General features: G+C 33.1%; 1 protein-coding gene across 2 annotated transcripts in view; it reads right to left on the bottom strand.

The window, feature by feature from the left end:
- The window catches only part of SEMA3C (semaphorin 3C), a 158,920-nt gene that overhangs the window by 42,957 nt on the left and 102,486 nt on the right, over nucleotides 1-13,477 (bottom strand). For both annotated transcript variants that reach the window (XM_025042185.1, XM_015599821.1), the window contains exons 10-12: nucleotides 12,473-12,542; nucleotides 11,710-11,854; nucleotides 3,606-3,828 (exon numbers count right to left, since the gene is read on the bottom strand). In XM_025042185.1, coding sequence (XP_024897953.1) covers nucleotides 3,606-3,828; nucleotides 11,710-11,854; nucleotides 12,473-12,542 — 438 coding nt within the window. The remainder of the gene's footprint in view (nucleotides 1-3,605; nucleotides 3,829-11,709; nucleotides 11,855-12,472; nucleotides 12,543-13,477) is intronic.

Below are 13,477 nucleotides of genomic sequence, written 5' to 3'. Positions count from 1 at the left end.
CCTTCCTTCCTTCCTTCCTTCCTTCCTTCCTTCCTTCCTTCCTTCCTTCCTCCCTCCCTCCCTCTCTCCTTCCCACCTTTCATTTCTATTATTCTATATCTAATCTAATCTAATCTAATCTAATCATCATCTATCACTCTATCTTGGCATCTGACAGCACACAAAATATAATGAGGCAGGCCCATGAGAGTAGAAGGCCAGATTATCAGCCTCTCAAACCAGTAGTAAATTGCAACAGGCTAATTTTAACTGTTACTAGGCACCGAGCCCACACAACTACCTTGGAGTATCTGGTAGCTACAAAATCATTCACAATATTCAAAGTGAATGCAGGTACACAATAACGTATTTGCATTCCTATTAACTGCTGCAGAAGTTTTTTATTTTTATTTATTTATTTTTATAGCATCTTATTTGACAATTAATGTCTTCATTGAATTCTCTGAATTTTCCACTATGGTACAGAGAAAAGGGAAGCCATGAGAGAAGCTTGCCTTATTGTGGCAATAATTGGAGCATCATTATTTATTTATAACAGCTGAAGTGTTCTTTTATTACTTGGGGATTTAGCAATACTCAAGAAATGTTACATCCTTCCTAAGACATTTAGATACACAAAGCTAAGAAATCCTGGAAACAGCGACCTATAGTTCTCCCAAGTTCCATTTCAGAAAAGTATTTTATTTACTTTTAGCAGTAAACAAGCACTGAGAATTTTCTTTTGAAGCAATCTCACCAGCAATCCAGAAACTACTTGGGCAGTAAATATTTTATACTGATATACCGGTTGTTAGAGTTCAGGTAAATTGAAATCACTGTTTTTAAATTATAGTGTGGTCTGATATGACCATGAAGAAAAGTTTCAGTGATTAAATCGATTACTATTTCTTCAGAAAGATGGTGTTGGCAGAAGCATTGTCATAACATGTACTTTCCTATTAGAATAGAGTCTTTAAGAGACTCATGTGGCTTTGTAAGTAATAATTAGGGAAGCTTCCCACTATAATTAAAAACATAAGCTTAAATACTGTTTTTCAAAATGATACAAATGTTTAAATACCAACATAAAAAAATATGTGCAAAGATGCCAGAAACTTATGTGGTAAGAAAAGCCAGACTTGTATAAAGGATGCTTTTTACTGCTTTCTATCTGAATAAACACTGCTGCACAGTTTATAAAGACTTGAAAATTCCATTCATGGAATTTACATATTTCATGTAGAGTTTTATGGAAAAAAAAAACAGCTCAATTGTGGCATTAGAGTCCACTTTTAAGACAGGTTTCGAAAGGGAAAGAAAACAGTCATTTTTGCTGAGTAACATGAGACATTAGGGAGAGATGTGACTCCACAATTATTACTTCACTTCACGAAAAAAACATTTTTCTTTTCAATGCAAACTCCACATTGAATGATGTGAGCTAGACTAAAAGCAACTCTTTGCAATGATTTAGGGGCCACATCTTGGGAGAATACAGATTAAATACAAATGGGTATTAGCTTTCAAAATCAATTATGAATTCATTTCATTACATGAATAGTAGCAATGGGCTGAGTTATTATTTTCAATTCATCCTGACAAATATTTATTCAACTTACCAGGTCCTGTGATAAGAGAAAGTATATACCAAGGAGAAATAGAAACTTGAGAGGAATGTGCGATAAGAATACAAATATGGAAGACTGGATTAAGCATTGGTTAAAGTCTTAAAAGTAATAAACTGAGTTTGAAGCATGATGTCCAAAATGTTAATGGACCATACAGTTCGTGTTATCTAACAGTAAGTTGTAAACACAAAGAGTGAGCTCAGGAAATGGCAATGACCAAAGATATACATTTGGGATTTGTTTACACAGAATAGATAATGAAAACCAAATGAATGAATGAGATGGCCAAAGAACATGTAAAAAGAAAAGGACCATGGACAGAATCTGAAGGAAGACTCATACTCATGGGCAAAAGGAAACCAAATTAATGAAGGAAATTGAGAAAGATTGCTAAGGAAAAGGGGACTTATGTGGCTTGTGGCTGAAGCAACAGGTGAAAAGAGATTCTACAATGTCAAATGATGCAAAGAGGAGATGGAAGCTTTTCAGTGGTTAAAAGCCATTGGATCTTCTTATTGTGGAAACACTGAAGACCTTAGCAAAATCAGCATTACAACAGAGGTAGCAATGGGTGAAGGTTAGGTCTAGTTTCCTATCCTGGCCTAAGGTTTCAAAACTAAGGATCAACTGAAGAATAAAATGAACTAAAAAAGTGAGTAAGAATATAATCGATAAAGAAAGGTTTTGGGGATGGCAGGAGGGGATAAATTTGAGAGCAGAGTGGGACATGGTTAGCCTGGGAAGGAAAGGTTATTTCTCAGGTACGGAGCAAATAAAGAGAGGACTAGTGAAAACACAGATATGTTCAAGTGTGGTAGAGGATGCCAAATAATACAGGTCAGAAGATTCTCAACCTCAGACCAATATAAGTTAAAATTATATAAGCGTGAACGATTCAGATTTGGAGTTTTAAGTATAAGAATAAACAAGGATAAAATAAGAACTTTATAAGAAAAGTACACTTTGAAAATTATATTTAGCCAAGAAAATATATCCACATTTTAAATTGATTAAAGTCTGAATGTAATTTATTCTTCGGACAGAATACATATTCTACCACTATGCATTTTATAACGAGGTTTACAAACATATTTTATATCTATTTCTTAAAGTGGTAGAGACACTACCTAATTTCATTGAGTAGTTCTAATATTATGATAAGACAAGTTAAGAGATTTTATCTCTGCCTGAAAGGTAGTAAGGAATCTTTGAAAGATTTTATTCATTATTCCCTGGCAGACAAACTAGAGTTTCTTTCTCTTGAGTAGTGGTTCTCAAACTTTAGTGTGTATCAGAATTACCTGGATGGCCTGTTAAAACACAGGTAGCTGGGTCTCATCTCTAGAGTTCAAGCCCAAGAATTTGCATTTCTAACAAGTTGTTGGGTGATGTTGATTTTGCTAGTCTGGTCTGGGAACCACACTTTGAGAACCACTGCCACAGGCATCATGTAGGTCTATAAGTAAGAGTATTCTCACTCAACTTGTCTATTAAAGTAAATTGACAAACTAGAATTTGTAGATGTATTAAAATAGTCCCATTAATAGTTTTTTTAAAACTACCTGTATTTGAGTTATTAAATGAATGTTCAAATATTATCTAGAACAAATCTATCATTATCACTGGAAAATGATTCCACGTATTTATAAAAACGTCACAGAATTTGTTTTAGTTGAGAGAATCACTTACCCATGCTTAAAATTTCTTACCATCTCTTCATTTAGGCCATTTTTATTACATTTCACTATAATATGTGACAGGAACTATTCTAGGTGCTTTACATATATTAATTCTTTTTTTTTCCTCATAAAAACCCTTTTATTTTATTTTATTAAATTCAATTTGCAGATGTGGAAACTGAGGCATAGAGATACAAACTACCTCAACTGATGATCAGATAGAAGTAAAGACGGGGGGTTTTTGGTTCTAATATTGTGGCCCTTACTTATTATACTTTTTTACTACACATTAAAGTATACTTTGAGCTCAAATACTTACCTGTTCCGAGAAACAGGACGTGGTATCTACCATCAGCAGCATGCACTCGATCCACAGCTATCTTTGTGTACTTATAGTCAGTGCCTATACGAACAATCAAAGGCCTTCTGTGGATTGGGTAGATGGAATTGTACATGAGAGGATGATTCCGAATAAAAGTAACAACGTCATCTGGGAACTCCTTGGTTGTTCGCATATTAGGTGTAAATGCTCCTCCTGGGCACTAAAAAATTATTTTTTAAAAAAATTAATAAAATAGTTACTTAGTTTTAGTAATGAACAAAAGTCATTTATTTTTCAAAATACTCAGAAGTTCAAGTTTTAAGGGCATTTACGCTCAGCTCATCAAAGAGAAAGCAGCATAAATATATATAATGCTATACAGAACTATCTGTAGAAACTGAATATACAATGTGTATAATCTGGTCATTTGAATGGGGCTAAGTTCACTTATCCTATTTGTCTTCAGAGAGCAGCTGACACCATTTTGCATATAATGTAATTTTTCACCTTTCTCATCCATTACTTTTCCATTTTTTATTCTGTGCCAGGCATAGTCTTGTTAGAAAAAAAAAAAATCATATGGCTATAATATACTGCTGCTATTGGCTAAATAAATTTAGACTATCGTTATCAAATTCAATCAGAACTCTAATGTGCAAGAGTTTTATTCCATCTGATCCCTTCTTTCAAAAGAGAGATCTCTAATGCTGGAGCTTGTATTGGATGTGGTAAATCAGACTTGACAATCCCCCTACAGAAAAGACCCCAGTGACTTCCATTAATCTTATAATATAAACCCAATAGTTTAGCATGTCCTGCAAGCTCCTGTATGAATGGCCTACATCTACCCCTCCCACAGTAGTTCTTGGTCTTTCTGAGCCTCAAGTACGCTCCTGCTCCAGGATCTTGACACTTGCTCTTCCCGGTGTGAAATACTCTTCTCCAGACAATTTTATGTTTCCTCTGTTACTTTATTCATTTCTCAATTGAAAAGTTTCTTCTTTAAAGGTGTAGTCACATGCTCATTTCCACTATCCCCATCTCCATCTCCATTATCGCCTTAGCCGGCTTTTTTTTGCTTCACAGTCCTATTTATATTAGCTGCTTGTATTTTTATTGTCTGTTTCTCCTTCTGGAATGTAAGCTGTGTACTGATCTTAACTAGGTATATTTTATTCATTGTTTCACCCTCAGACTTACAACAAAGCTGACAAATAGTAGATATGTGATGAAGAGTAGTTTAATGAGTAAATCACTCTATTATATCTGCCATCCAATTTTGCTGCGGGGGCTGTATGAAACAGGGGTCTCTATTCTGGCCAAGAGAGAAAAGATGCAGAGCATCAAGTTCAAAGGTGGCAGATAGAAAACATTACTGAGATCTGGAAAAGAACTGCTGGACAGCCTCAGCAGTTCCGGAAGGGGAGCGTGACAAGGGCTTCTGAGGAGAAGATTCCATTCATAGGGCACTTCGGGCCAAACTCGAGGGTAGGCTAGGAACTGCAGTAGCCTGGAGCTCAAACTCAGTAATAGGATGCAAGTGTTAAATGATATGAGTAAAGCTGTTGGGTATAATCTTTTAACACATACAAACATTATTTGTCTAATCCTATTAAACACCTGTCAATATCTCTACTTTTAGGAAAAAATATACATGGTTGAATTTTTCTTGAAACAAAAGCACTCATGTTTTAGTTTTCATGTATCCTCTTTAAAGAGGTACAAGGTAAAAGGGAAGTAATGAAGCAAGCTTCCTGACCAATACCAATGGGCACAGCATCTGTGGTAAACAGTAACATGTAATGAGGACAATAGCAAACTGGAAAGTTATGCCTTATCCAAAGGTGGCAATGAACACTTATTTCTAGCTGATTGTTCCTATGCAGAAATATAAGCCTAGCGTAGCAAGATTTCAACAGAAAATAGAAATGTGAAATTTTATGTAAAATCTGCCAAAATTTTAATGTTGACTCAATGGAAAAAAAAAAAAAATTAGGAACCAAATAAAACCTGGCAACTTCTGGGTTAAATCCTTGCAACAGCTATCCCAAAACATCAGTGCCCCCTGGCAAGTATGCCAGGCAGACTCGCATTTGCAAATGAGTCTCAGCACATTCATTTAGACTGAATCATGCTGAATGCAATTTTTAGACTAACTTTGACCAGTTAACATTACTAGAACTTTTTACAGGACCAGTAAATATACTTCTGTTTTTGTAGAAAGACACAATTAAATGACTTCACAGAAAAGAGATAATGAGACAAACAATAAAACTAAGCCTTTCATTTGTTATCTCATTAACGAGACTTTCATTTAGGGCTCATATGTTTTTCTTCTAGAAAAAAGCGTTATATTTAAATACACATTTAAAAATTGCCCACAATGAAGGCCAAATGAGGACAAAGAACTAAACTGATGGATGTGTTTCATACTTCTGAAAGGTAGAGAATTATGGGTGTTTTCTACCCTCATTCTTCATACAAAGTGGAAAAAGGGAAATACACTTCTCACCGAATGAAAACATGGAAAGAACAAATGTATGGGTAATTTAAATAATTCCAGGCCTTCATAAAACACCACTAATTATGGTTTGCTAAGCTGAGATGTCTCTTTAAATATTTGCAAGCATTCTCATTTGTAAGTTCCAGGGAGATCCAAAGTTAGTACATATTACGATTTATATAATTTCGAGTTAACAATTATTTTCACATGTGATAAACTCAATTAATGTCTTATTTATGGGTTTTACTTAACGATAATTAAAATTCAGATAAAAAATTATGTTGCAATTGCTCAAAAAAAAATAGGTATCCAAACAAATCAATGCAAACCAGTTATATTTTATATTAATTTAAATGCCCCCCCGTTTGGAACTTTTGTTTACACTATTCACAATGAATTTCTTGCTTAGTATGCGTTTATTTTCAAAATTACAAAATAATATTTTGTGACAATAATGATTTTTTCCATTGATTCATGGTGTAAACTGTGCAGCTAAGACACAGAACAAAATACAATGATAGTGAAAAGAACAAGAACTGATTACCCTTTGCAGACTATCTAGACTTGAGAATTTGTTCTGCGTAACATTGCCAAGTACAAATAAGATGTAACTAACTTATCCCTAACCTTCTGATATGTGAAAGCTTTGTATTCGAATCTAACAATGATATAACATGTGCTACCATAAAATAAAGCCTTCGTCCATTAATTAGTCTGGTGTCTCATTCTTCAGAAAGATAATTTTACTCCACAGTCGCTGAGTAATTTTGGTTAAACTTTTTCTTTAAGTGTTTGTTTTTCTGCAGTTCTAGCTTTCTGTTTATCAAGTAGTGATAAGCACTCCTAACTAAGGCATTTTAAGTGTTTTTGATTACTTGAGTGTTAGGTGAAATGCAGTGAACAATAAGAATGCCATGTTAAGGAAGTGTCAGCAGTTGTTGCCCTTACCTAATTTTGTTCCTATTTTCAGGTATTCTTGGGCATCTGTTATCCTCTTATGCTCCTAAATGTTCTCCTAATCCTCACATCCATTATAATAGTTTTCAGCGTTAACATATTCAAATCTTAATCCATATTCCAATCTTTGGACAGCTTTTACTCAAAAAGCATTTTGATGTGCCCAGTAGAAAACATAAGAACAAGAAGTTACCATTGTCTTCTAGCCACAAGTCTTCTGGTTAGACAGCTGGACACATTCCAAGCAAAATAACAAGACATATAATAATAATTTAAGAAAAATATAAAATAAATAACTGCTTGGTTCATAATCAATTGCCATATATGTTTAAGAACCAATATTTTTTAAATGAATTTAGGAAAGTAGAAAACTTGAGGCTGACAAGGTCACTGAAGTAGTTTAGAGATGTGTAAACAAAGTTTGGAGTATTTAGAGAACTGTAATTCCTGGGGCATTGCTGTATCATAGAACACAAAGAGGAGGAAAGAGGCTGAGTAGGCAAGGCTGAACGCAGCAGGAAATAAATCCAAAACTAGTCAGAAAAGAAGTAACTAGCACAATAAAGGGGAGCTTGACGGTAACACTTGAAAGATGAATGGTATAGGGATAACTAAATGGACTTAGAGGCATTCCAGAATCTGTACTAATTGCTAGCATTGGTCTGCGAAACTTGTATTTTGAGGAAACTGATCTTATGTTTAGATCCTTGGTCATCTAGGCATTTATTTAAAACACAAACAATTACATACTTAAAGGCTTATACTTAGGCACAAGCTGGCCCTCATCTTCCTTACGTTTATCTTTCACTACCTACAAGTATCCTCTCCTTCAGTCCTGGTAGCAAATGCAGAGCTTCTAGGACTCACTTATTCATTTTTACCTTTGTCTTGGAAAGTAAGCTGTAACCTTTGCCTGAAACGTCCTTCCTTACCTATCCAACTAATCTACATCCAACTGTGTTTCAAGGCCAGCTCAATCTCATACTTTTTATATGTCTTCCCAAATGAGGCTCACCCACAACCTGTCCTCCAGCCTACATTTTGTCTATTCCATCGTCTATTTTACTCACGTGTTTTAAATAATGATATAAAACTATATAATTTGACTTTTCATGTCTATATTCCTTATGTGTTCAATATTATTGTAAAATTTACTAATTGAATGTTTCCAAACACATATGAGAAATAGAAATACCTCTAATGTAAGAACAAGAAGATGTATGTAATCAACAAAAGTGCCAGCAATCAACTTGTCTTTGTCTTGCCAACACTACTCAGGGTATGAATTTTCTGTGTCCTTTTGCCATATCAGGTACCAGACCTGTTCAAAACATAGTGATTAAAGCAGATGGTTGTGCTCCACTTCTAAACAGATGTTAAAACTGAACTTTGATTAGGTTCTGCTTTAACATGACCGTATATGCAAATGCAATCTTCTGCAAAAACTTTATACATGTTGCAGCAGAATAATGTAATATATTAGCTCAGTTGCAGAGAGAATCTGCAGTCTTTGGCTGCCCTTTGCAACATACCAAAGGTGTCTTATTTCTTCCACAAACTTGAATTACTTATGGAGAAACATTATGACACAATTGGCAGTCTTCTTCCTACTGACTTCGGCTTGCTGGTTGGGGCGGTTTTCAAACACGGCTATCAACCCTGCTTTAAAAGAAGCACCTACAGGGAACATTAGAACAAAAGTATACAATTTCTGCCAGTGTCATTTCTTTAAGAATCCTGTCATATATTTATGAGGTTGACCTGGCAACTGGACTACTGGGAAATAAAGTATAGCAATCACAGTTGATCCTTTATTGGCAACTTCAGAGGCAACATTCTTAACCCTAGAGGAGAGGGAATGCTTTCAGTCACTTGGCTATAGGTCTTTTGGCTACGTGAGTGGGATATTAAACTCTGGAAGTCCAGGGAAGAGACAGACATTGGCCACTCTGAGTCAGAGAGCTGACTTCATGGCATGTTGCTCAGTGAAGGGTGGAGAGACCAAATCTTCAGGGAGGAATGCTTTTCTGGGAGAAGTTCCAGAGGTCATTTCTCCACCCTGACTCTTTTATTCCTTAAAGATCATTCATCTGACATTTTTTTTTTTTAAATTTAAAGGAGCTGTTCTCTTCTCAGTACCAGATGTAAGAAACCACATTATAGAAATATGTCTCAAGTGCCGACTACTCCCTTTTTCACAGAGTCAGCTCCAGATGTGTGTCACCAAGCCCTGGCTTAGCCCACATTGCTTTAGAACAGAAAAGAAAATGCTTATTCTTAGGAGCTTGAAAACAGAGAAAAGAGAGACTGTTAGAATTTTCTAGTTTAGCATTAGTTCATTTTATTTTACTGAAAGGGGTTTATCTATTCCTACAATGTATGTAGAATAATTGTTATAATTGTTATTTAACTTGAGTAGTTCTTTCTCTGCGATTCCGAGTCCTTTTAAGTTGTTATTTATAAAGAGTCTGATGAGCGTTGGGGCAAGGGTGGCTTTTCTTCAGGTGCAAAAATCGCTGATTTGTAATATGTGTCAATTTCCATAGTGTAAATACTCTGACTACGTTGATTTCAAGTTATCACTGTCATGTTCTTACTTGAGACAAGGTGCGCACAATCTGCTCCTGTGAGTTGGGTATAAACTGGCTCCAGAACACACTCATGTAGGTTCTGAGGCCCTGAACCCTGATTCAGTCAGTGTGGCTCTCTTTTATTCATTTTCTTGGTTTATCTGAGGAGTTTGTCCTAAGGTATTTTTGGAGGGTAAATGGAATTTTGCTGAGTTTACAAATCAATTGCTCCTGTACTAAATCCCATATTGTTCAAAAGAATAATTGATGGAAGTATACACAATCACAACCACGTCTTAATTTTTGTTGTGTTAAGATGAAGCAATGACTTGGTCAACTTCAAATATCAAGTAATTCTCAATATAGTATTAGTGAGTCATCTTGAAATGCATGAAATACACTACATGAAACAATGAGAGCTTTTGAGTTACGATGGAATTTAAAAGTTTCTCAATTGCCCCTCTTACTTCCCATTCTCTTATGTAATTAAAAATAGCTTTTTATCTAATATACTCTAGATTGAGGTACCCAAAGATAGATATATCTGTTGACTTATTTTTCTTGTGTTTCACAAAATAATGAAATTTCTTTTTCATCTTCTGTTGAGCTATAGCATCAAAGAAAAATTATTTAAAAGGAGATTGTGAATTCTATGAGAAGATTTTGTTGCGTTATGATTAAGTATGGCTTATTAAAATTTAATTTTTTCACAGATAAATAGCAATGCTGATAATCTTCCAATGTTAAATAAAACTTAATTGTTCTAATAAAACATGTATTAATGACCAATCTTTGAGCTTCCTAGCAGGAAACCAAACTCGAACCCTTTTACTTTTGAATAGATAAATAGGTTCTTTAAAGGTTTAGCAAACTATTTTTTCTATTAAAAAAACTGACAGAGGTATAATTTAAGATGACGAGAAAATAAGAGAGTAAATAATACATTGTGAATAAACTCTAATAATAACACAAAAATAAAATGAATCAACAATTAGTAAAAATTATATGGCATGAATCTGAAAGCATATAGGAAAGGGGATTTTATATTTAAGTTAAAAGAAAAGAGAAACATTTTGTTTAAGTAAATATTATTTTAAGAACTATCTTTTGATTTATTTTCCTTAAAATCCTTCTTCATTACTCATATCCACCCATTTTATAATTATGCCCATAATCTATGAATGCAAAGATACAAAAAAATTATATTCCTCTTGATGGGCCATTGTATAACATCTCCTCTCAACCAGTATACTGTAGGACATTTTACAGAGACAGAAACTAATCAGTATTCTCGAATTCAAGGCAGCATTAGTATGAGCCAAATGAAAACAAATAGTAGAACTGTGATCATCGTTGTCCCAGAAAAATTTCATTTCCAACCTTCCAGTGCACCTCCGTAACTTCAGCTGAAAAAGTTAGTTTTCAATGTACCCCTTAATACTACTAATATTGCAATACACAGATATATCTGTATGCCTCAAAACTGCATAGTTTATAAATATTTTGTTTAAATTGTACCATCACTTTCATTGCAATTATTTGCTCACACATACCATTTTCTTTCTTTTAAAAATAACAACATAAAATTTTTAACTAAATATATCCCTTAAAATTGAAATATCTCCACATGATTTATCACTAATTAATTATCATATGGTTATTTCTTCATTATGATATTTCTTAATATAAGGAAGAGTTGTGAAGAGTAACTAGGATCCAAATTCTTAGGTTGCCATTGAAAGGTTAACACTTTCTAAGCTATGGTTTCTATGCCAATGAAATTAGGAAAAATACCTCTGCTTTGTCTAACATACCTAGTGGCCTTGAAAACCAAATAAGATTTTATTAGCAATAGAAGTTAGAAAAAAATTGTAGAGAGTGCTATAACATTTATAACATATATGTAAATTTCCAAATCTGGGAAGCAGTGGTCTGAAAAATTATAATGAATATACCAGCAGGTCTATGTTTGTATTTAATAACCATCAGTATGATATTCATTTTTGTTAAATTATATATTTTTAAAAAGCAAAATAACAATCCCCTCCCAAAAACTTTCCTCGATACTTACAGTTCCGGGGCGAGGATACGGAATTCTACCCTGATAGGAAACCAGCTGATGATTGGGTCCTTCTTTGTGCGCAAAGGGCCCATTAAATACAGTCTGAATATCAGATAAGTGATACACACACACTGCTGATCCTTTAAAAACAGAGCTAAAAAAGGAAAAAGAAAGAGATTCATTTTCTTATTTTCTAAAAATTTAAATGCAATTTTAAAAGTAGATGGCAAAATTTGTGATAAAAAGTTAAAATAGTTCATCATGGAAAGGTTCATTTTTATGGTATATTCTGTAAAGCTAAAAAACGTCTGTTTTGAAATAAGCCATTAATATATAAAGCATTAAAACATTTAATTCATCCATGAAGGCAGTAGATGATTAGAAGTTAGAGAAAAGTTCTCAATAGCTGTCATTTTAGATTGCTCCAGAAGTAAAAATTATTTTAATAGAAGTGCCAAAAGTTTTATTCGAATCATGAATCTTCAAATTATTTCCTTAAAATGTCCAGTATACTTTATTCCTGCATTATAATTCCTTTTTTTGCGTGTGTGAAAAATATCATATAATCATTATAAATATCCTGTACAAAACTATTTTGCAAGTGTTAGTTCAGCTTAAATATATTTTGGTAATCAAGCAAAAGTAATAAAATGAGAAGGTGACATCCTAAATGCTATGTAAAATTAAAGTGAAAAGAATGCTTTTATAATAATCATTATTGCTTAATAAATTTTATTGTTTAACTTATAAAATATAATTGTTTAATAATTACCTTGATGTTGTAAAAATGCCATATACTAGTGTTGTCCTTGGGTTATCAGTTTCAAGCAAGAACACATCCTCTATAAAAAGAAAATATCATTCTTTTAAAGGTTCCAAATATTAACTGTATTTAAAAAAATTTATTATAAAAATTTCATTTATGAAAAGTATTAGTCAGAAAGATATTCTGCAGCATCATTATAATTTGAAACAACTAAATGAACATTGTAAAGAAAATTAAATAAAATGTTATACAAATACTAAAGAGGTTTATGAAGATTATAACATTATGGAAACAGTGCTAATCAAATAATATTAAGTAGAAAAGGCACAGTGCATATAATATGGCCTAAAACCAAGTAAACCTTAAACTATACACCAGAATTCAATAAGATTACAAGTAGTGTCTCTGGTTAGCAGAGCTATAGAAATTTTCCCATTTCTTCTCTTTTACTGCATTTTCTAAATATCTTTTAATGATAACATAAGGAAAGTTACCAGAGGAAACTGATGTCAAATTATGTGTGGTCAAAACAAATGAAAGACTGGATAAAAAGAGTAAAGAAATCTGAAAGGATTTGTATTCAGATTTCCTTGCAAATGTCTAAATAAATTTATTATTGTTTTCAAAGCCCTTATTCTTTCTATTATTGATATTTTTTTTTTTTTTTTAATTTAAAAAGTATTACAAATCTCAAATTCTTTTGGACCTACAGTTAGAAGTTGGAACATAGAATACTTTTTCACAGTGACTTTTTTCTTTATACTAAATAAAGCCATAAAGCCAATTTTTTGGCTTATGGTCAAAGTTGCTAGTGATATTTTTATTTAATCAACAATCTCCCAAACAAGTTTAAAGTATATTAAAGCAAAGACAATGGTATAGATAATAAGATACAGTAATATATAACAAAACCGACAAGTAAATTTCTGATAGAAAACTGCAGTTAATAATCAATTGTCAAGATTACAAGAAATGTCTTAGTATTTAGTTACATTTTTGCAAATAAGATTC

This window comes from Pteropus alecto, unplaced genomic scaffold (assembly GCF_000325575.1).
Source record: "Pteropus alecto unplaced genomic scaffold, ASM32557v1 scaffold69, whole genome shotgun sequence".
Taxonomy (NCBI): Eukaryota; Metazoa; Chordata; class Mammalia; order Chiroptera; family Pteropodidae; genus Pteropus; species Pteropus alecto.
Note: the sequence above shows the minus strand (reverse complement) of the source record. Positions and strands in the feature narration are given on the sequence as shown.